This window comes from Neopsephotus bourkii, unplaced genomic scaffold, assembly GCF_033783945.1.
Source record: "Neopsephotus bourkii isolate Nb327-2 ecotype Australia unplaced genomic scaffold, CSIRO-AGI_Nbou_v1 NB_384, whole genome shotgun sequence".
NCBI lineage: Eukaryota > Metazoa > Chordata > Aves > Psittaciformes > Psittacidae > Neopsephotus > Neopsephotus bourkii.
This window is the reverse complement of record NW_026900889.1, coordinates 1,116,101-1,135,857: the sequence shown is the minus strand read 5'-3', so window position 1 is coordinate 1,135,857 and position 19,757 is coordinate 1,116,101. Positions and strand designations below refer to the sequence as shown.

Below are 19,757 nucleotides of genomic sequence, written 5' to 3'. Positions count from 1 at the left end.
CAGGGGTCCCCGATGCCCTCCCTGCTGTTTAAGCCCTGTCATGGGGTGCATGGTGGTGCCCCTCTCTAGGTGCCTGTGTGCCCCCTGCCATGCAGAGCCCAGCGGCCCCTACATCCCCGTGTGCCGCTGACCCTCACATTGGCCTCATTGCATCTTTCCCTCTGCACCAGCTAGGTTTATTTTCAGGCTGTTGGTGCTGCTCTGTCCTCCCTCCCCTCCAGTCCCCCCCGGGGTTTAACGTGCTCCCTGCAGACTGCAGCAGCGCAGCGTAACCCAAGACCCCCCGACTCCATCGACCCGGGGCTGCAGATGTTTGTCCTCTGCTCGCCTCCAGCTGGGCTTTTCCCAGCACTGTGGGGCTGGTTTGTTTATTCCCCTTGAGCTCAGGCGGATTCCATCCCGTTTGCCCAGAATTAAGCTCCTGCAGGTTTTAATTTGCTGACATTTTCCTCATCCCTGTGGCTGTGGATAGCAGGGATAACGCACGTGCTGCGCCAGTTCCTCCCCGCTCCCATCCCCTGCCCATATGGCTGTAGTAAAAGTGCACAACCGTGGCTCTGCTCAAGAAGGATGAAATACGGCAGCGAGGGGGGAAGATGAGCTGTCTCGGGTGAGTAACGGGTGGACCTTTCCTGGGAGGCTGGGAGGGGAATGGCTTTTAAAGAGCTTAATTCTCAAACCGAGCAAAAGGGAGATGTGCTAAAAGTTAATTAACTCTTAGCATCTGGGTGGCATCGGGGCTGCTCTTGCCAGGGAGAGGGAATCTCTTGTCTTGTGCTTGCAAATAGCAAAGCCTGGGTCTGGTCCTCGGGGAACCACGGGGTTTGTGTCCCCCGCTCCCCATGGTGATCCCAAGCGCGTGTGCAGGGCTTGTGGAGGGGAGCGGGTTATTCTGGGCACGCCGGGGTCCCAGGGGCGAGCGCCTTGGCTCTGCTCTTGTTTCTGAGCCGGTTTCAAACCAGGGCACAGCTGTGGTTCCAGCAGAGGAACGGCACCGGCTCTGCACCCAGTGCTCTGCACCCAGTGCTCTGCATTGCGTTTAGGTCTGAGCTACCTATGCATGGGAATTGGGGAGCGATGGGGACACAGGTCCACTCCTCCCCACTCACCTGCAGTGTTACAAAAGCTGGTGCATAAAGCACCGGTGTTGGTGCTCGCTGGACATCGTCCCATTAACCTGGATTTGGATAGCGGGATGCGGGTGTGCTCCGGAGCGCATCCAGCCTCTCACCCTGGCCCCATTAATTCATTAGGTGATAACTCTTGGGCTGTTTGGACTGCTCTGTGTTGTCATGGATCTGCTTTGGGTCGTGTTGTGCTTCGCTCTGCTGCAGGGGAACAGTTTGGGGTAGTTTGTTACTTCCCTGCTTTGGTTATGGTCTGTTTGCTTCCCAAATAGCCCCTGTCCCGGTGGGAAACCCAAAGTGAGCAGCCCAAGTTGCTGGCCCTTTGGGCTGTGCTAGTGCTGCTTTCATTGCAGTCCCTTTTGATCAGTGACAAAGATAAAATCACTGCCCATCAGGGGTTCCCTTATAACGGCAGAAATCCCATCGGGTTCATTTTAACGGCGCTCCAAACACCATCTATTTGTCTCAGCTTGTTTTTCACAGTAATAACAGCGCTTGGCATGCTCCCGTATTAAAAGGCTCCAGCCATCTGTGACTGTCTCTGGATAAGAAATTTCATTTGAGCCACCGGGATTTATATATTATGGGTTGTGCTGCTTCCCTGCTTGTGGTCCCCTCCATGTACCTGCTCCTCTAGGGCTGGGGGGAGCTTTCCAGGTCTTTCGGGCACTGATGCAGCTTGTATTGGGTGACCCCCCCATCCCGCATCGCTCTGGCTGTGCCTGATGCAGCACCTCAGACCACACACAGACACTGTCCCCCTGCCTGCGTCGAGCCTCTGGTGATGGAGGAAAAGCAGCTCTGGTTTGCTTCCATTCTAAAGAATCCCTAATCCGATGGCCCAGCATATGTTCAGCTGCCCAAAAAAAGGGAATTAGGGCAGCAGGGATAAAAACTGTGCCAGCAGTGAAACATTGGGGAGCAGAGTTCCGTTTTCATTGGTGGAGTTCAAATAGGTCATGGCCAAAATGCCTTGGTGCAAATGGAGATTAGACTCTTCTGACAATCAAACCGTGGCTGTAGCGCAGATTGTAGCATCCCGGTCTGCTTGTACCCCAGCACCCAGCCACCTCTTTCCTCTTGGGAAGTGGTTACGTGGTCTGAGAGTGCCAGTACCTTACACAGAACATGGAAAGCTGTGTTTGTGCTGCTGTTGCCAGCAGAACACAGGCTGGGGACAGTGGGCGGAGGAGGCTGCTCCCTGTGGCTCTGGGAAGCAGGAGGTGACACAAGCGGTGCTGGGGCTTCTTTGAAGGCCTCCATCAGCTTCAGGGCTGTCTGTCCCTGCCAGGGAAGGACAAAGCCACCGGCGCTTGGTTTGCACACAGGGGCGTTGGGTTTGGGAGAGGTGAAATCCCCCAGGGCTGATGGGGAAGGTGACCCCAGCCAGGCATGGGCTGCGGCGCTGCTCCAGGGAGGCTCTTACCAGCACCTGATGCATCAATCACCGCTGGAGCCAGTGCAGGGATGGGTCAGGAGAGGGTGACCTTCCCCAAAGGCCCCTGTGTGGGGCTCAGGCGTTTGGGTTGTCCCCAAGAAGCAGTGGGGTGGCTGGAGAACGGCTGTGAGAGGCTGAACCCCATGTGCAGCCGCTGCATCCCACTGTGTCTGTGCTCTCGGGTGCAAAAGCAGCTTCATTCCTATTTAATGGTAACAACAGCCACATCTGCAAAACACCTGCAGCCAGAGGAGTGATTACGGAGCCTCTGTTACAGGGGATAACGGGATAACAGCCCCTGTGAAAGCTGCTCATCCCGCTCGTGCAGGAGGGTTCGGATGTTCCATGTCCCCTGGGGCTGTCAGTGCTGCTGGGGCTGGAGGCCAGTGCACGGCTGCACACGGGTCGGTCAGGATGGATTAGATCAGTACAGGTTCACAAGCAGAAGTCCTGACACTGGGTAAGGCTGTGCAAGAGTTTTCTCTCCCCAGAGTGCATGAATTCCAGCACTGCAGCACGCTGTGGAGAAGCGCTTCTCCAGACTGGGAGCTGTTACACAGCGCAGTTCAGACCTAATCTAAGAGTAGCTCAGTGCTTTAATCCACCCTGGGATGTGTTTTTCTCTGCAGAGCTGACAGACTCAAGGTCAGGCCTTTGCTTGTTGGTTTGGGGCTAAACCATCCACTTTTCATTCTTCCTTCCTTTGCTACCCGGAGACCACGTCTGATGCTGGCAGCTCCGGGAAGCTTCACATCCTCTTCATCAAACGCGAGCACTGTGCTTAAAGATGGCAACATTTAAATTAAAGATGTGGGGTTTATTATCTCCTACCCTTAATGCACAGCGCTGCTGTGTTAAATGATGCTCTGTGGCGTGGGGAGAGCTTTGGGCCCATGGTTTTGATGCTGGTGCTGGTCCTGGTCCAAAGCATCTCCACCTGCCGCATCCCCGCCGCCGATGCCGTTTGCCTTTAAGCTTTCTCACCCATTATTGCAGCGTGTAATTTAAACAGAAGCACTTTAGAAGTCAACTAATTAGCACCAGGGAGGCATCCCCCCGGAGTTCAGCGCCGAGCCGTGCCCTCCTTTCTGCTGCGAGATCCTTCCAGAGACACATCGCAGCGGCTGCAGTGCTTAGGGAAGGTGAGCGGCTCTGGAGCCCCATCGCTCAGCAGGAGGCACGGGGTGGATGGTGCCGGTCCAGCCGGCGCTGGGTGCGTGGCGGGCAGCAGGCAGGGGCTCGGCACAGGTCAGGTTTGCTGCTCACCGGCCCATCTGGCCGCATCCCCGCGCACCGCAGGGGTGACAGTGACAGGGCAGCACCGGCTGGCGCAGGGCTTGGTTGTTGGATCCGGCCGCGTCGTGGGCGTGAGCCGAGGCTGAGGCTCAGCTGCATGAGGATCTGAAGCGTCTCCCCTTTGTTCCCGCCGCCGTACCCTGACAAATGGGAAAGGACCGGAGCTTCTCCCGGCATTTTCGGTACGTGTCCGCGCTCCGCTCCGCGCGCGGTGTCCCCGCGATGTCCCTCGCACGAGGTGGTGTCGTGGAGGCTCGTCAGGAGCTGTTGGGGGCAGTTGGGTGAAGCTCAGATGGAAAACTGGGGTGGGGAGAGGCAGGAAGAGCCCATCTGGGTCTGCTTTGTCTCCATCACTATGGTCCAGCAAAGGACGGGTGGTGAGGATGCGGTTTGGGGGGTGCTGTGTGGTGCAGGGGGTGATGGAGCTGGCATTGGGGTCCTCCTGCTCCCAGCCCTGGCTGAGCACGAGCTCTGAGCAAACTTGGGGCTGCTTCTACCTGCTCCCACCAGGGATGGAGCCACCACCACTGCCCTGCTTAAGGGGATGCGTCTGCCACTGGTGAATCTGAGCACCCAGCATCCCAGGGCGGCACCGTCTGTGTGTGAGCTGGGTGCCCATCACAGGACCCGTGCGCTTGTGAAAGTGGTTTTCCATGGTGTGGGGTTGTCAGCGAGCACAGGCTGCAGGAACAGGGGTGTTTGTCCAGAGGGGAGCTGCAAGGGGCCTGTCTTGGAGTTTAAAAGCAGTGAGTGTGACTAAGGCCAAGATGAGCGCCAGAGCAGGGAGCTGAGTGGATGGGGACCATCCTGCAGCACTGTGCTGCTGCCCCGGCTGGGCTGCTTCTGAGAAAGATCTAAGGCAAAGCATCCTGCAGCCTCTGGGGCCTCTCCTGGCCTGGAAAACACCCCGAAGTCACATTCAGAGCATGGGCTGGGGATGCTTTTCCCATCCCCTTTCCAACAGGGAACAGAGCCAGGGCTGACCTGGAGCACCTGAGGAGGAAGAAGAAGCTGAAGGCAAGAGGTCAGCGCTGCACAGATCCCAAGCCCTCCCTGTCTGCCCAGACAGGGTGCTTCCTGAGTTCCAATGGGATTTGCTGGGAGAGGGAAACCCCAGCTGGGTGCTGCTCCTTGGTGCCACGCTGATGGGCAAAGGCAGGTTTTATCCCATGGGATCGCAGGGAGCTGCAGAAATAGCCACGGTTCCTCACGAAGCACTGGGCACTGGCTGGAGCAGAGGACAGGCTGAGGCACCAACGATGTCTAATGACATCCCATGTGGTACCTTTGGAGGGTCCCTTGTTCAGGACCAGACCTTGGCACCCACAGCTCGGAGGCATCCCCTGCTGAAGCACAGGGTGTTGGGAGCTCGGGGTCCAGCACCCAGCAGCACTGCGGCTCCTCTCAGGGGGTTTTGCAGAAGGAAACTCTTTTGCATGCTTTAATGGGATTAGTTTCACCAGCGAGCTCCTCTCCTTGCTAAGGCACCGCTTTACTCCTAGCACTGAGTCAGTTCATCCCTAAAGCACGCCCTTTGCCTGGTTATGGAGCTGAGCCGTACTTCACCCGTCAGCCCTGAAGTCTGCATCAGGCAGCACAAAGTGGGGCAGCCCTGCTGCAGCGAGCAGGGCAGCTTAATTTGGCCAACTGAAATGGGAACGTGCTGCTTTTCCCTGCAAGGAACCTGGACTTCTCCCTGGTGGGAGCCCAGCATGGGCCAGAGGTGTGGGATCCGGCCGGGACTCTCCTCTCCCCTGCATCCTTCCCCGCCACAGGGCTGCGGTCCCATAGGAGCCTGTTCACCGCTGTGTTTGGAGCATCTGTTGGCATCACCTCACTCTTTTCTACTTGCTGCTTGATCACAAAGTGATTGTGAATTGTACCAGCGTGTTGCTTATTTTAAATCACCACCAAATGCTTTGTGGGAGCACATGCCAGGCTCGGGATGGTGGCGATCTGTTTGCTCCTACTCATCAGTGCTTATTATGAGTTCTGCCTTTTGCTGGGGGAAAATAGAGATGTCCTGGTCACTGCAGGTTTAGGGTTTGAAGCCTCCCCTTCCTTCCCCTCTGGCTTCAGCCAGGCTTTGGGGTTCCTTTGGTGACACTGTCTGAGGAAGGGGACCGATGCCAGCCCCAGCCTCTCCAACCACGTTCATTGCATCCAACACAGCCCCATAAAGCAAGGTGCTGTGGGTCCTGCGACACTGAGTTTGCCCCAGTTAATGCTCCCCAGGGGATGAGGTCCCCGGGCAGTTTGAAGTGATGCTCACGTCCCTCCTGCAGCACAAGTGTCCGGGTTGGTGCTAATGTAGGGAGCGCATCCTCATGCACCGTGAGGTGATGAGCACTAATGAACCTCACAAGATGCTATTGTCTAACGCAGCTGCGAGGAGCAGCCCGGTGTGGAGTTGCTATAGAAACACCCGGAGATCACAGCTCCTCCTGAAGCCCCAAAATGTGCAAACGGGAGGTGGGAGGAGGTGGGGGGGTGTCGGTGTCTCACTGTTGTGGTGGCAGAAGGGACAGGAAAGGTGTCTCGGGGTGTTACAGAGGTGACACCATGGCTGAGGTGGGAGCAGCATGGATGTGCCCTCCTCCCAGGATCCCACTTTGCATCCACTGAGGGTTCAGGGGGGCACAAGGGCCACTTGGCTGCTGCCACTGCAGCTCCTACCAGGCAGGGGGGTGACCTGAAGCAGAGCAAGTTCTCAGTGGTGCCCCCTTGTCTGCAGCATCCTCATCCCTGCAGCATCAGCATCTCACAAGGGATGTGAGGGTCCTGCCTGGCCATAGCCAGGGCAGGAGGGTGGCAATAGGAATGTGGAGTCCTGCCTGGGCTGTTTGAATCAGTCTCAGTGCTGTGCAGAGGTCTGACATCCTCACCCTGCTGGAGCTGTGCACGGGATGGGGCAACAGATGCCGCTGGCATCCCTGGTGTCTCCAGCATCCCCAGCTCTGCGAGGGCTGAGGCCAAGAGCGCAGGAGGAGCCAGGGCTCCCAGTTATGGCTGGATCCAGAGCTCTGGGCCACATCCGCCCCGCGCTCCTCACTCCTTCCCTGGGGTCACTCTTGCAGGATCTTCATCCCCAAGAAGCACCGGCAGCGCTTTGACGAGGTGGTGTCGCAGAGCCTCATCAGCAAGCTCTGCCGCTCCAAGAGCCAGCAGCACAGCCACCGCCTGCGGCGCAGCCGGAGCGAGGACCACCAGGAGCGGCTCCTCGTGTCCACCCGCGCCAGCTCCGTGCCCCGCAGCCACGAGGAGCTCAGCAAGAGCCTGCGCAAATCCACCTCGCTCCTCACCAGCAATGTGCCCTCGGGGGGTGCCCGCAGGTAACACCGCTCCTGCGGTTCATGGAGGCAGCCTCCGGGTCTGTGTGGAGGGTGGCAGGGAAAGGGGATGCCTTTGGGGTGAGGAGTGGGTGGAATCCAACTGGGATGAGGATGACTGGGTATGTTTGTGCCCCTTGTCCCAGCTCTGAGCCACTCTTTCTGTCCCCTCACTGTCACAGGGCTGGCTGGGATGAGCCACAGGAGGAGCTGAGGTGGCACCAGCAGGGGGTGAGGGGATGCTCGCTTCTGTGACAATGGGATGCAGGGTACTTTGATGTGCCGGTGGGATGCAGGGTACCTGGGTGTGTCAGTGGGATACAGGGTACCTGGATTTGTCATTGGGATACAGGGTACCTGGATGTGTCAGTAGGATACAGGATGTGTCGTTGAGATACAGGGTACCTGGATGTGTAAGTAGGATACAGAGTACCTGGATGTGTCATTGGGATACAGGGTACCTGGATGTGTCAGTGGGATACAGGGTTCCTGAATGTGTCATTGGGATACAGGGTACCTGGATGTGTCAGTGGGATACAGGGTTCCTGAATGTGTCATTGGGATACAGGGTACCTGGATTTGTCATTGGGATACAGGGTACCTGGATGTGTCGTTGAGATACAGGGTACCTGGATTTGTCATTGGAATACAGGGTACCTGGGTGTGTCAGTGGGATACAGGGTACCTGGATGTGTCAGTGGGATACAGGGTACCTGACCATGCTGGTGGGATGTGGGGTACTTTGATGTGCCATTGGGATGCAGGATACATGGATGTACTGGTGGGACGCAGGGTACCTGGCTGTGCGAATGGGATGCAGGATACATGGCCGTGCCAGGCACCTTGGCACAGAACGGTCTGTGTTGTCCTGTCCTGCCCTGCCCCAGTGGGTATCTGTGTTTGAGGCCATGGGAGGAAAGCGAAAGAGGGACAATCCCTGGTGCAGAGGGGATTGACCCATTTCCCACTGCTCAGCTGGCGGTGCCTCCTGCTGCATTCCCAGCAGGATTTGCTCTGACAGCACAGCTGGGGAATCCTCCGGGATGGGCAGCGCTGCCACAGGCATGCCCCGAGCTATTCCCCTGCCTGCAGCTGGCATCTGCAGGGAGTTCAGCAGCATCCACCTCCTGCCAGGGTAATTTTTGGTGTGACGGGTCCAAAATCCAGCTCCGGCACAGCCTCCTTTCCTGACCGCGCAGGATACATCCCTACAACAGGCTCTGTGCTTGCAAGTGATCTCAGTAACGTTGCTCCCCCCGCAGCTTCCTGCAGGGAACCACTCCCAGCTCAAATCAGCCTCCCAGCAGGGCGATTTCCTAATGCTCCTGCCAAAATATCCTAGCGGAATGTAATTCCTCTCTCATCAGCCGAGGTCTTTGCCCCGAAACACGCTGTCTCCTATTCTGTGCAACACACAAGCTGTATCCCATGCCCCACTTTAAAACCACATTGGATTTGAAAGGCTGGATGGTGGATTTATGGATTCAGTATGTAGTCAAAGCCCATGCTCAGGGGCTTTGCCCTAGAGAGCTGTTGTCTCCTCCAGACCCTCCAACCTCCCCGTGCTGGAGCCCTGGTTAATGGATGTTAAGCTTTAGCTTGCAGGAAGCAGTAACTGGGTCTAAAGGACCCCACAGAGCTCCAGCACGGGTGGACTGGTCCCAGTGGGGACTGCATCTGCCTCAGGGCTGCAGTGATAGCCCATAGGGATGGCACCTGCATCCCTCCAGCCCTCCCCAAGGCGATGCCAGGGCTCTGCAGGGGCTGGGGAATGGAATAAGAACCAAGCACTGGGCTCTGGTTTCACGCTTGCTTTTCCCCTGCAGAACTGTGCGAGTCTATAAAGGCAACAGAAGCTTCGGCTTCACGCTGCGTGGCCATGCCCCGGTGTGGATCGAGTCAGTGCTGCCAGGTAAGGAGACCCCTGGCCACCGGATTCAGGCACTGATTTATCTCGGGTCTGAATTGGAAGCTTTCAGTACCTGCTGCTGGCTGGAAAATGGCAAAAATAACTGGTGCCTTTGGTGTGCTTTGGTCTGGCTTGAAAGGTGGGAAATGTTCCATGTGCAGTGGAATCATACCTGCATTTCCAACACAAGCTGGGTGCTGGCATCCCCATGCCCAGTGAATGGCCCCAGCCCACTCAGATAACTCAGCTGCCGTGGATTCCCTGCTCCAGGGGGGTTTCCCTGGCCATGGAGCAGTCGGAGAGCTGGGACCCCATCCCTGTGAGCAGGGATCTGCCACCTAAAGCCCCTCTTGTTCCCTGTGGATTTAGGGAGCCCGGCGGAGAAGGCTGCCCTCAAGCCTGGAGACCGGATCCTATTCCTCAATGGCCTGGACATGAGGTAGGAGGCTCTATAGAAGACCTGTGCCAAGGGGTCCTGGGGTGGAAGGTGGCCAAGCACCTGCATCTTCATTGTGCACTCTTGTGCAACCCAAATGAGAGCTGGTGATCCTTGAGAGCTCTCTGCTGAGGTGCATGGGGGGGTTGGCCCATGTGGGCATCTCCTTTAACATCCCCTTATGAAAACTGCCTCTGGGAGTGGAGTTTCAGCTCCATCCCTGCTCCTCCTTTGACTTCTCTGTACCAGTAACCATGTACAATGCATGGCACTGTATGTAACTGGTGTCCTGGCTTCTGCCCATCCCAAACCCTGATCTGAGCCACTGTGGGTTGTGTTGTACATGTTAAAGCTTTTGAAAGCAGCAGAGTACCAGCCAGCCCATGGATTGCTTCCCAAACAGGATCATAAACTTAGAACCATGGGCAATGCATTTCCATGCAGAAGTTAATGCTTTTGGGTGTTATTTGCTCACAGCAATCAAACCAGAGGTGAGTGTGCACCCCCCCAGCAGCCCGTGTGTCCTCAGGCTGGGCTTTCCACCCATAAAAGCAAGAGCAAAGGATGAGAGGAGGCTGCAGGATGAGACAATGATGAATATTTAAAGGTTAAACATCTGATGCTGCTTCTGTCAGTGCTCAGGTCCTCACGTTTCAGCTGATGCAGCACACCCGGGGCTGATGCAGCATTGCCAGGGAATAGAGGAAAAACGAGCTGAAGATTGTCCTCTGCACAGGCACTGTCCCAGGCCAGCCGTACCCTTTTCCAAGGGCACTCTGAGATGGTTTTTGCCTACCAAAATACATTTTGCACCCACCTTGCGTTTTCCTTTGCTGCAGAATTAGGCCAGGCAAGGAGAGACCCGCAGCACGGCACCATTGAAATGAGGAGCTCATCTTCTGTGTCTGAGCGTAGCTGAAAGTACCACCGGTTCAGTCACAGGGCGTGATTGGGGCTCTTCTCTGTGCAGCACAGATAAAACCAAGCACAGATTGAGAGGCTGGGGGGGTCAGAGTGGGGCTCAGCGCTGCCTGGCTCTGAGCAATGACAGGAGGCTTTCTGTAAGACAAACAGAGGTGTCTGCAAGCGCTGCTTCACTGCTGCTCTCCCTGAGCTGCTGCCCAGTGCTGCCCTAACCCTGAGCTGCTGTCCAGTGCTGCCCTAACCCTGCCTCTCTGTGTGCCCAGGAACTGCTCCCATGACAAGGTGGTCTCGATGCTGCAGGGCAGCGGGGCGATGCCCACCTTGGTGGTGGAAGAGGGGATCGTCAACTTCTCCAATGGTAAGAGCACAGGGAGGAGGGTTTGGGGCTGCGGGACCCCCTCACTGGATCTCCAGTTCCCCACAGTGGGAATTGCCAAACAGCTCCCATAGGCTCAGCAGGTTCAATGCACTGCCTGGAGCACTGCTCCCCTCGCCTGCTTTCTGGGATCAGGCTCCATCTCCAGCTTGGCTGCTCTGTGGAAGGGTTCATCCTACTGTGTGATCGCCCTTGACAGCCTTTGCCGATGTCCTTTCCATGCCTTGTACTTGACCGGAGCAACCCAAGCCTGTGCATCCATGGCCGCTGTGCAAACCCCTCATTGTGTGTGGACGTTGCTGCTGGATGAATAATTCAGCTGCTGTGGTGAGCACAGCAGCAGCAGGGGAGGGCGGCTGGGGCCAGGCGGGTGCCTGTCAGCACCGCTTGAGCAGAGGGACAGGACCACAGCACCATCACCGCTGCGTTTCCAAAGGCAGGAGGGGCCGTGTGTTATTGGGATGCTGCTCCACAGTGCAGGAATTAGGGACTGGCTTTTCCCTCTGGAGCAGCATTGGACTCTCCAGTGCTACACATTAGGAGCCCTGTGATGCCAGCTCGTTTGTATGTGTGCTAGGACCAAACCTGAGCACCTCACTACTTAACACTGCCGAGCAGTGGCACTCAAACTGCTTCACTGCCTCCCAGGAGAAACCAAGGAAGGATGGATTGTTTTCCCCTGCTACTTTACTCATATTCCTAAGTGGACAAGCACATCCCATGGATATTCCTAGATGCATAAGTGTGTTCCATGGTCTCAGTCGGGTCCCTTTTTGCAGCTGCGTTGCCCTGCACTCACCGCAGAGGCAGCACAGGGACCTGTGCAGATGGGCCTGGCAAAGCAAAAGCCCTTCCAAGCCTCAGTTCACTCAGAGGTAACCTTTGACTGATGCTGCTTTTGAAGTCAATGATTATCATAAAGTACTTTAAAACACGAGCGGAGGCTTTAGAGAGCCAGAGAAGGGACAACATCTGCATGTGATCACAGACAGTGGGAAGCAGCATGGCTGAAGAGATGCAGAGAGCATCCCTGTCAAAATACCCCGGTTTATGCCCAGCAGGTCCTACTGGAGCATCCACAAAGCCCCAAGGAGCTGGTCCAGAAAGGCAGGGGCAATCACAGCTCCAGATGAGCCCTTCCACCTTGTCCCCATGCTGCCTTCCAGTGCCTGAAACCTCCTTGTTTTTACCCTGTGGCCACAACCTCTGTGTCAGCACATCGGGATTTGTACTTCTATGGGGCTGAGCTCTCCCTTACCCGAGGTATTTAACTGGAGGACCAGGAGGTGGAGCCCAGGGGGTGTGAGTGTCTCGGCTGCAGGCAGGGACTGGGGGTGCACAGGCAGGACCATCCCCAGCCCACTGACTGAACCCGGTTGTGTTCACCTGCCCCGGCATCCCCATCTCTGCCCCTTGGTTTGAGGACCAGGCTTTAAACCCGCGGTGGAGACCCCATCTGTTCATTGTCTCTTCTCTCTCTACCTGCGCCCTGCAGACTCGGACGCTGCCGACTCCCCGAGCAGCTCCTCCGCGCTCACCTCCCTTCAGTGGGTGGCAGAGATCCTCCCCTCTAGCATCAAGATCCAAGGACGGACCTTCACGCAGCAGCTGGAGCATCTGCTGACCCCCCCTGAGCGCTATTCGGTCTGCAAGGCGCTGGAAGGCTTCTTCCAACATCGGTAACTCGGCAGCAGCTCCATCCCTCTAGTGCTGGTACCCAGCCTGGTAGTGATGCCCAAGGCAGACCCCTTTGGTAGCAGCACATCCCTAAACCCCTCACAGTGACCCTGGTCCCCCCTTGCTGCAGGCTCTCTTGCTCTCTGGCTGTTCCCAACAGCCCCGTTCCACCTCTTCCAGTGAATTTCCAGTGTTTCATCCTTGTCTTCTCACTCCGAGCAGCTCAGCAGCAGCACGCCCTTGGTGGCGGTGCGGGAATGCTGCGGCTGGCAGAGCCCTCACCCTGCTCTGCTGCAAGGGTTGAAACTGATCCCTTTGCAGGCTCCAGGCTTGCAGAAGTGCCCTTGATCTTTAACCTTCCTGCAGCACAGTGAAGGAGCCATCCCTTCGGTGCTGGGTGATGCTTCTGCCTCTTCCCACAGAGCTAGGCTGTGCTGCTCCTCAGGAGCCTGGGTCCCACTCAGGATGCTGCTGTGCCTACACTGCTGGGGGTGGCAGCAGAAATCATTGCTTGTGCTCTCCTATGGGGCTCCCCATCTGGTTATTTCAGCCTGAGGAGCAGCAGCTGTGAGAGCAGATCCAGTTCCTGGCGTCTGCAACTGGGAAATACAGACCTGATCCTAGCAGGGTATTTGCTCTTGCTCAGTAGCACAAGGATGAACCCCAGCAGCACGAGCCAAGCCCCCAGGCTCCCATCCCAGCACAGGGCAGCATACATTGCTTGGTGTTCCAGCAGTGTTTCACCTGCTGCCCACCCCAGAGCTGCTGGCTGTGGGGATCAAGGATGCTTCCTCTCGTCCTGTTACTCATTTCTTGGGAAAAGAGACTGACCCACCTCACTCCATCCTCCTATCAGGCAGTTGTAGGGAGCCATCAGGTCCCCCTGAGCCTTCTCTTCTCCACACTTAACCCCCCAGGTCCCTCAGCCCTTCCCCATCACACCTGTGCTCCAGGCCCTGCACCAGCTCCATTGCCCTTCTCTGGCCCCACTCCAGCACCTCAATGTCTCTCTTGTAGCGAGGGGCCCAGAACTGAACACAGGATTCAAGGTGTGGCCTCACCAGTGCCCAGTGCAGGGGCACAATCACTGCCCTGGCCCTGCTGGCCATGCTGATACAGGCCAGGATGCTCTTGGCCTTCTTGGCCACCGGGGCACGCTGCTGGCTCATCTTTACCTGCTGTGGGCCAATGTCCCCACGTCCTTTTCCATAGGCACCTTTCCAGCCACTCTTCCCAAGCCTGGAGCATTCCATGGGGTTGTTGTGACCCAAACGCAGGACCCAGCACTGAGCCTGGTGAACCTCAGCCATCAACCCAGCCTGTCCTTCCCTAGCACCAGGTTTTATCCCTGGCTGTCAGGTGCTGCTGATCACCCAGCGCTCCCCATTAGCCCCAGCTGCACAACTCCACTTCCCAAAGGGCTCACCCCTTCCTTATAGTCCAGCACCTCTGGAATGATCTGTTTGCATCAACGCCCAATGGCAGAGCCCCAGCATAGCCCAGGGAGCGGGGCTGTGCCGTAGGGATGCGCTCACTGCCCAGCCCTCTCTTTCCCATCCTGCAGGAACATTGACACTCTCATTGTGGATGTGTACCCGGTGCTGGACACCCCAGCCAAGCAAGTCATCTGGCAGTTTATCTACCAGCTGCTGACCTATGAGGAGCAGGAGCACTGCCAGCAAAAGATTGCCAGGTTTCTGGGTTACAAGTCCTTGGAAGGTGAGAGGAAAGTCCCTGCGCTCCAATAGGGATGTGCTGTGTCCCACCAGGTCCATGGGGACCGTGGTCCATCACGCTGGGAGCCAGCTGCAGCCTGGCTCCTGCCCATACACGGCCCTTACATGGGGGATGGAGAGCAGCACAAAGAGGTCTCCAGCTCCTGTCACTGATGAGGTTGATCTGCAGATGTCAGGCAGGAGGTCACCTTTTCTGTACCCTATAGTTTTGGAAGGAAACTGCATTGAGAGGGGAGATGACACCAGGGACAGTGTCTTCAGGAGCAAAGGCTTTTGGAAGCTGAGGAACATGGGGTTTGCAGTCAGACAGCAGAAAAGCGAGGGCAAATTTGGACTGAAATAGATTAACCTTTGGATTCAGACTTCTTAATTGCTTTCAAATTCATCTATTCCAAGCTATTTACATTGTGTTGAGGTGTTTATTCCAGACTCAATGTAGGTAAGAAGAGGGGATGCTTCAAGAGAGACTTTTGGAGGAGCACAGTTATTGTAGCACAGCCTTTCCCCTGGTGCACATGGAAACCTGCTGGGTGTTTGCTCACCTCATTTACACTCTCAATTACCACTGTGTGTGCAGAATCATGCCCCAACCTATCTAACATGCTGTAGGACTTAGACCCTAAAATGAGTTTATAAACCTTAGAGCAGAGGGAACCTGATGTATTTTGCTCCTTTCAGCTTCTCAGGTGAAAGGGGCAACCTCAGCCCATGTGGAGCTCTGGTTGTTCTGGTGCATTGTGTGTGTGTCCATGCGGGGAAGCCCAATAGCCAGAGATCTCTGAGTTTGGGTTAGTCCTTTACCTGGGCTTCTTCCAAACACGATGATCTCTGGTGCTTGTGTGCACCGGGCTCTCCACGCACTGGTCTGTCAGATACCATGGAGCATGATGCTCTGGTATCTTCACCCTGCTGTAAGCTTGAGCCCTGATCTGCACATGGACCGATCCATCACACACCGTGCTTCTCCCAGGCACCAGTTCAGGGCTGGCCCCTTCTCCCCCCCTGAGGGCAGGAAGGCGCCAGGCAGGTCCCTCTGGACCAGCCGAGCTCAGGGCTGCGGTTCCTGTGCCCCCAAGCTGTTGGATGCCAATCCCGCTGGAGAAAGCGATCCCGTGTCCTGTTGGAGTGCGGGGGGAGCCCCGGGTGATGGCGAGGGGCCGGGGAGCCGCGGGGTCCGTGCGTGCCTCACGGGGTGTTCTGTGCCGCAGCGGAGCCGGAGGCAGAGGAGCGGTACCGCAGCTCCGTGCGAGGAGCCTCTGTGTGCAGGGGAAGCCTTCGGACCCCCCGCCCCGAGGACGGGGCCGCAGGTGGGTACAGGGGGGTCCCCTGGGGAGGAGGGAGCTGGGTTCTGCGGGCCCCGCTGTGCCCAAGCCGCCCTCCTGGTCCGGTCTAAGCAGGAACGGTGGGGAAGGGTGGAGGGAGCATGGAGCCAGCCCAGGGCTTGGGTGTCCGGGTTCCTGCCTGGTGGCTGCGGGTAACGGGAATCCGCCCGACCTGCCCTCCAGCGGCTTGGGAAAGGCAGAGATTGCAGGCTGCGTCCTCCCGGCAGCGCCTCACTTGCCCTTGGAGATAAATTGGGTCTCTGAGAGCTTACACTGCTGCAGCATCAGCCTCCGAGCATCCACCCCCTGGATGCAATGGGAACAACAGTTCTATCTGGAGCTGGTCAAACCAACGTCACTCGTGCCTTCATGGGGTCCAGATCCCCCTCTCTCCTCATGTGCCCTGCAGAGCCCTGCCTCAGGGACACTGCTGGGGTGGCCGGTGCTGCCTGGGCATCTGCACTGAAAGGATAGGATCTGGGACTCTGCAGCCTGCATGCTGCATGTGGTGACCCCTGTCCAGCACCTACCAGGGAGGCTGAAGGAGAAGGAACCATAAAGGAACACCCAAGGCATGGCAGTGTCTCAGCGTCCTGAGGGTTCTCAGCATAGCACAAAGGCCTGCACGTGTCCTGGATAATTCTCTTGCCCTGAAACACTGCGATGGGAACTCTGTGTTTGGCAGCATCCCCTGTGTGCAGCACTCCTGAGGAACACAGTGACAACAGCATGGTCACAGCACTGCTCTGGTGCGAGGATTTACAGGCACCTTCAAACCTATCACTTGGGTGGACTGAGAGAGGAAGAAAGAGAACCTGGAGAGGTGAAGGGCAAGGCACAGGAGGACTCTTGCTCCATCACACTTGTTTTACAGCACACATGATGCTTCACTGCGGGGTGACTCCTGCTGCCACGCAGGGGAGCTGCAGTGGGACATTCCCTGTTTCACACAGCCCATGCACGGGGCCATCACCTGCCCTGCATCAATCCCTTGGGATCCCCAGACCCGGCAGCTTCAGGTGCTTCACCATGTGCCGGGTCCCAGGAGGAGATGGGGGAACCTTGATGGGTCAGGAGCACCGGAGGGCACAGGCAGAGGGGGGTCCCTCACTGGTTTGTCTCTTCCTTCTCTTCCCCGCAGGCCAGAGTGACACCGTGGAGGTCCCGGTTCGGCTGATCCCTGGGGAGAGACAGGCTGGAGACGGCACATCCCTGCCGGAGACACCCAACCCCAAAATGGTGCGATGCCCTTGGCCGACCTGTGCGGGACGGCCGCGTTCACAGCATCAGCAGTTTGACCCCTTTAGTGCTAATGCAGGAAAGCAGAGAAAAGGGAATGGGAAAGGATGTGCCCATGTAAATACCTGCTGGTGGCTGCAGCATCCCTGCATCAGAGCTCACCTCTGAGATCACTTCCTGGGCAATTAGACAGCTTTAACTGGTGTCTGTCAGCATGCTCCTGCTGCCTTGTGAGGCTCTCGGGGAATAGCCTTGGGCTGGGTATTACAGAGCTGGGGGTCCTCTGTGGCTGTCCTGTCCCCATCGCAGGTCTCTGGGGTCTCCACAAGCCCTGTATTGATTCAGGCACCAACAGCAGCTCTCTGCCTGGTTTGCAGATGTCGGCCGTCTACGCAGAGCTGGAAAACCGCCTGCTCAGCAGCTTTGCTGGCAAGATGGGGAGCACTGCCCGGCACAGAGCATCACCTCCTGCCCCGGAGCTGCCACGCGCTACGGGTAAGCATCAGCTCCCCATGGAGACAGGCAGTGCTGGGGGGCTCAGCAGCGGGGGCTTGCAGCTTCCCCTCGGTGCTGTTATAACGAAGCAGTGATGGTGCCAGGCGCAGCTGCACCTGCAGGGCCCCTCAGCACTGCTCTGCCCCGCAGGCTCTCGCAAGTCAGTGATCTCCTGGCCCAGCGACCCGGCATCGTCCCAGCAGTGCTACTACCGCCTGCACAGCAGCGTGGCCTCCCCGAGCAGCACCGAGTCCAACCCCTACGTCAGCCTCGACAGCAGCCCGGCCCCATCGCCCCGGCACCGGGACTACGCGCCCAGCCCTCTGTCGCGACGGAAGAAGCTCTTCACCTTCTCCAGGCCCCCGCGGAGCCGCGACACCGACCGCTTCCTGGATGCCCTCAGCGAGCAGCTGGGGCACCGGGTCACCATCGTGGATGATTTCCTCACCCCTGAGAATGACTACGAGGAGGTGAGTGTGGCGCAGGGGTGGTTCGGTGATGGTCTTTGCCCTGGTTGCGGAGCCACCCAAGGGCAGCCCGCACTGGGATGGATGCACAGGCTGGGGGCTCTGTGGATGGCAGAGGGAGGGATGCTCAGCACAGGGCAGGACCCCGGCGAGGTCCCACCTTCATCCTCTGCTCTCTCCATCACCAGATGAGTTTCCACGATGACCAGGGCAGCTACGTCACCAACGACGTCAGCAGCAGCGAGTACATCAGCAGCAGCGACGAGGGCAGCTCCCTCACCTACTCCACGCTGTCGGACCACATCCCCCCGCCGCCGCTCAGCCCCCCCCCTCCGCCGCCCCCCCTGCAGTTCCATGACCCCCAGGCTGTCCCCGCCAAGGCCGAGCCCACAAAGACGGTGCCAGCGCCGGCCCCCAAGTCCCTGCTGAGCCACCTGCAGCCCATCCCGCCCCCCCCGCCGCCGCCGCCGCCCCCCCCGGTGCCCTGCGCGCCCCCCCTGCACCGCGGGCTCCTGCACCGCCGCAGCGAGTCCAACCACATGAGCGTCAAGAGGCTGCGGTGGGAGCAGGTCGAGAACTCGGAAGGGACCATCTGGGGGCAGGTATGGATGTGGGTGAGGGTCCATGTGGGATGGGGAAGGGCTCCTGTGCTGAGGCCGTGCAGGTCATCGGGAGCATCCCTGAGCACTGCCCAGAGCATGGAATCAGGGAATGGTTTGGGTTAAAGGGACCTTAAAGCTCCTCCAGCTCCAACCCCTGCCACGGGCAGGGACCCCTTCCACTGGAGCAGCTTGCTCCAAGCCCCTGTGTCCAACCTGGCCTTGAGCACTGCCAGGGATGGGGCAGCCACAGCTTCTCTGGGCACCCTGTGCCAGCGCCTCAGCACCCTCACAGGGAAGAGCTTCTGCCTAAGAGCTCAGCTCAGTCTCCCCTCTGGCAGGTTCAAGCCATTCCCCTTGGCCCGTCCCTAATATGAGTGGCAGCGACTGGACCTGGATGAGCTTTAAGATCCCTTCCAACCCAAACATACCTTGATGCTGTTTCTTCTCCACATTGGAATTGTTTGGACCCACCTGCGGTGATGGCGTCCCAAGGGAGGAGCAGCAGGGAGGGCTCTGTGGCTCTGTTAAAGCTGAATGAACCCGCAGGCTGCAGCCGCGAGGGCACGCTCCTGGGGTGCATCTCCGGGTTTATTCCTCTCTTCTGAGAGCAGATCGGGTCCCACCTCCTGGGTTTGGTGACTCCTGCGGAAGCCACCTCCATGGAGGTGACCGGTTCATCGGCTCTGGTTTCTGCCCAGGGTTTGCGATGGCCGAGTCTCCAGTGCCACCAACCTGGCCTGGGCTCCTTAGGGACATGGAGCTCAGCTGGGGCAGAGGGAAGGTGGCCACTGGGTGCCAATGGGCAGTGCCGGGTGTTGCTGCAGCTCCTGACTCTCCCTCCTCCTGCAGCTCGGGGAGGACTCTGACTACGACAAGCTCAGCGACATGGTCAAATACCTCGACCTGGAGCTGCACTTCGGGACGCAGAAGCCTACAAGTAAGTACCTGAGCCCCAGAACAGGTCCTGGTACTGGGGCACTGGGAGGAACTGGGGGGCCGAGGGGCAGTGTCTGGTCCCAACATCACCCAGCACAGCCTTTGCTCATGCTCAGCACTGTGCGGCTCAGCAGGTCATTAAGGGGGAGATTGTTTCCCCGTGTCCCTTAATGTCCCTGGCCGCTGTCCCTGTGTTCCCCCCATGTTTCAGTTGGTTGGGGCAGGAAGCTCAGCTGAGTTTCTCTCCCCGTGCTGCTTCCCGGCTCTCACAGCAGCATCACCATTGCAGTGCCCCCACACCACTCCAACCTGCCCCATGTAGTAAGGAGCTGTGCACAGCCTCTGCTTGCCGTGGGGTGTGCAGTGGGGACAGCCAGCGCCGTGCACGGCCCTGCGGGAATGGCTGCAGTTGGGAAGGGAGTTGGAGCGTTGGGAACTCAGCCCTGAG

At 58.0% G+C, this 19,757-nt stretch overlaps 1 protein-coding gene across 5 annotated transcripts in view; it reads left to right on the top strand.

The window, feature by feature from the left end:
* GRID2IP (Grid2 interacting protein) overlaps window positions 1-19,757 on the top strand; it is a 32,092-nt gene that overhangs the window by 4,917 nt on the left and 7,418 nt on the right. For 2 of the 5 annotated variants that reach the window (XM_061349132.1, XM_061349129.1), the window contains exons 1-13: window positions 3,726-4,043; window positions 6,939-7,193; window positions 9,017-9,102; window positions 9,469-9,538; window positions 10,723-10,817; window positions 12,331-12,514; window positions 14,077-14,231; window positions 15,457-15,555; window positions 16,712-16,809; window positions 17,187-17,304; window positions 17,455-17,774; window positions 17,960-18,373; window positions 19,223-19,310. In XM_061349132.1, the coding sequence (XP_061205116.1) occupies window positions 4,009-4,043; window positions 6,939-7,193; window positions 9,017-9,102; window positions 9,469-9,538; window positions 10,723-10,817; window positions 12,331-12,514; window positions 14,077-14,231; window positions 15,457-15,555; window positions 16,712-16,809; window positions 17,187-17,304; window positions 17,455-17,774; window positions 17,960-18,373; window positions 19,223-19,310 (2,017 nt within the window). In that variant the 5' untranslated portion in view covers window positions 3,726-4,008. Of the gene's footprint in view, window positions 1-269; window positions 611-3,725; window positions 4,044-6,938; window positions 7,194-9,016; window positions 9,103-9,468; window positions 9,539-10,722; window positions 10,818-12,330; window positions 12,515-14,076; window positions 14,232-15,456; window positions 15,556-16,711; window positions 16,810-17,186; window positions 17,305-17,454; window positions 17,775-17,959; window positions 18,374-19,222; window positions 19,311-19,757 lie in introns of those variants that run through there. The other 3 variants (XM_061349130.1, XM_061349133.1, XM_061349131.1) reach the window with 3 other exon arrangements.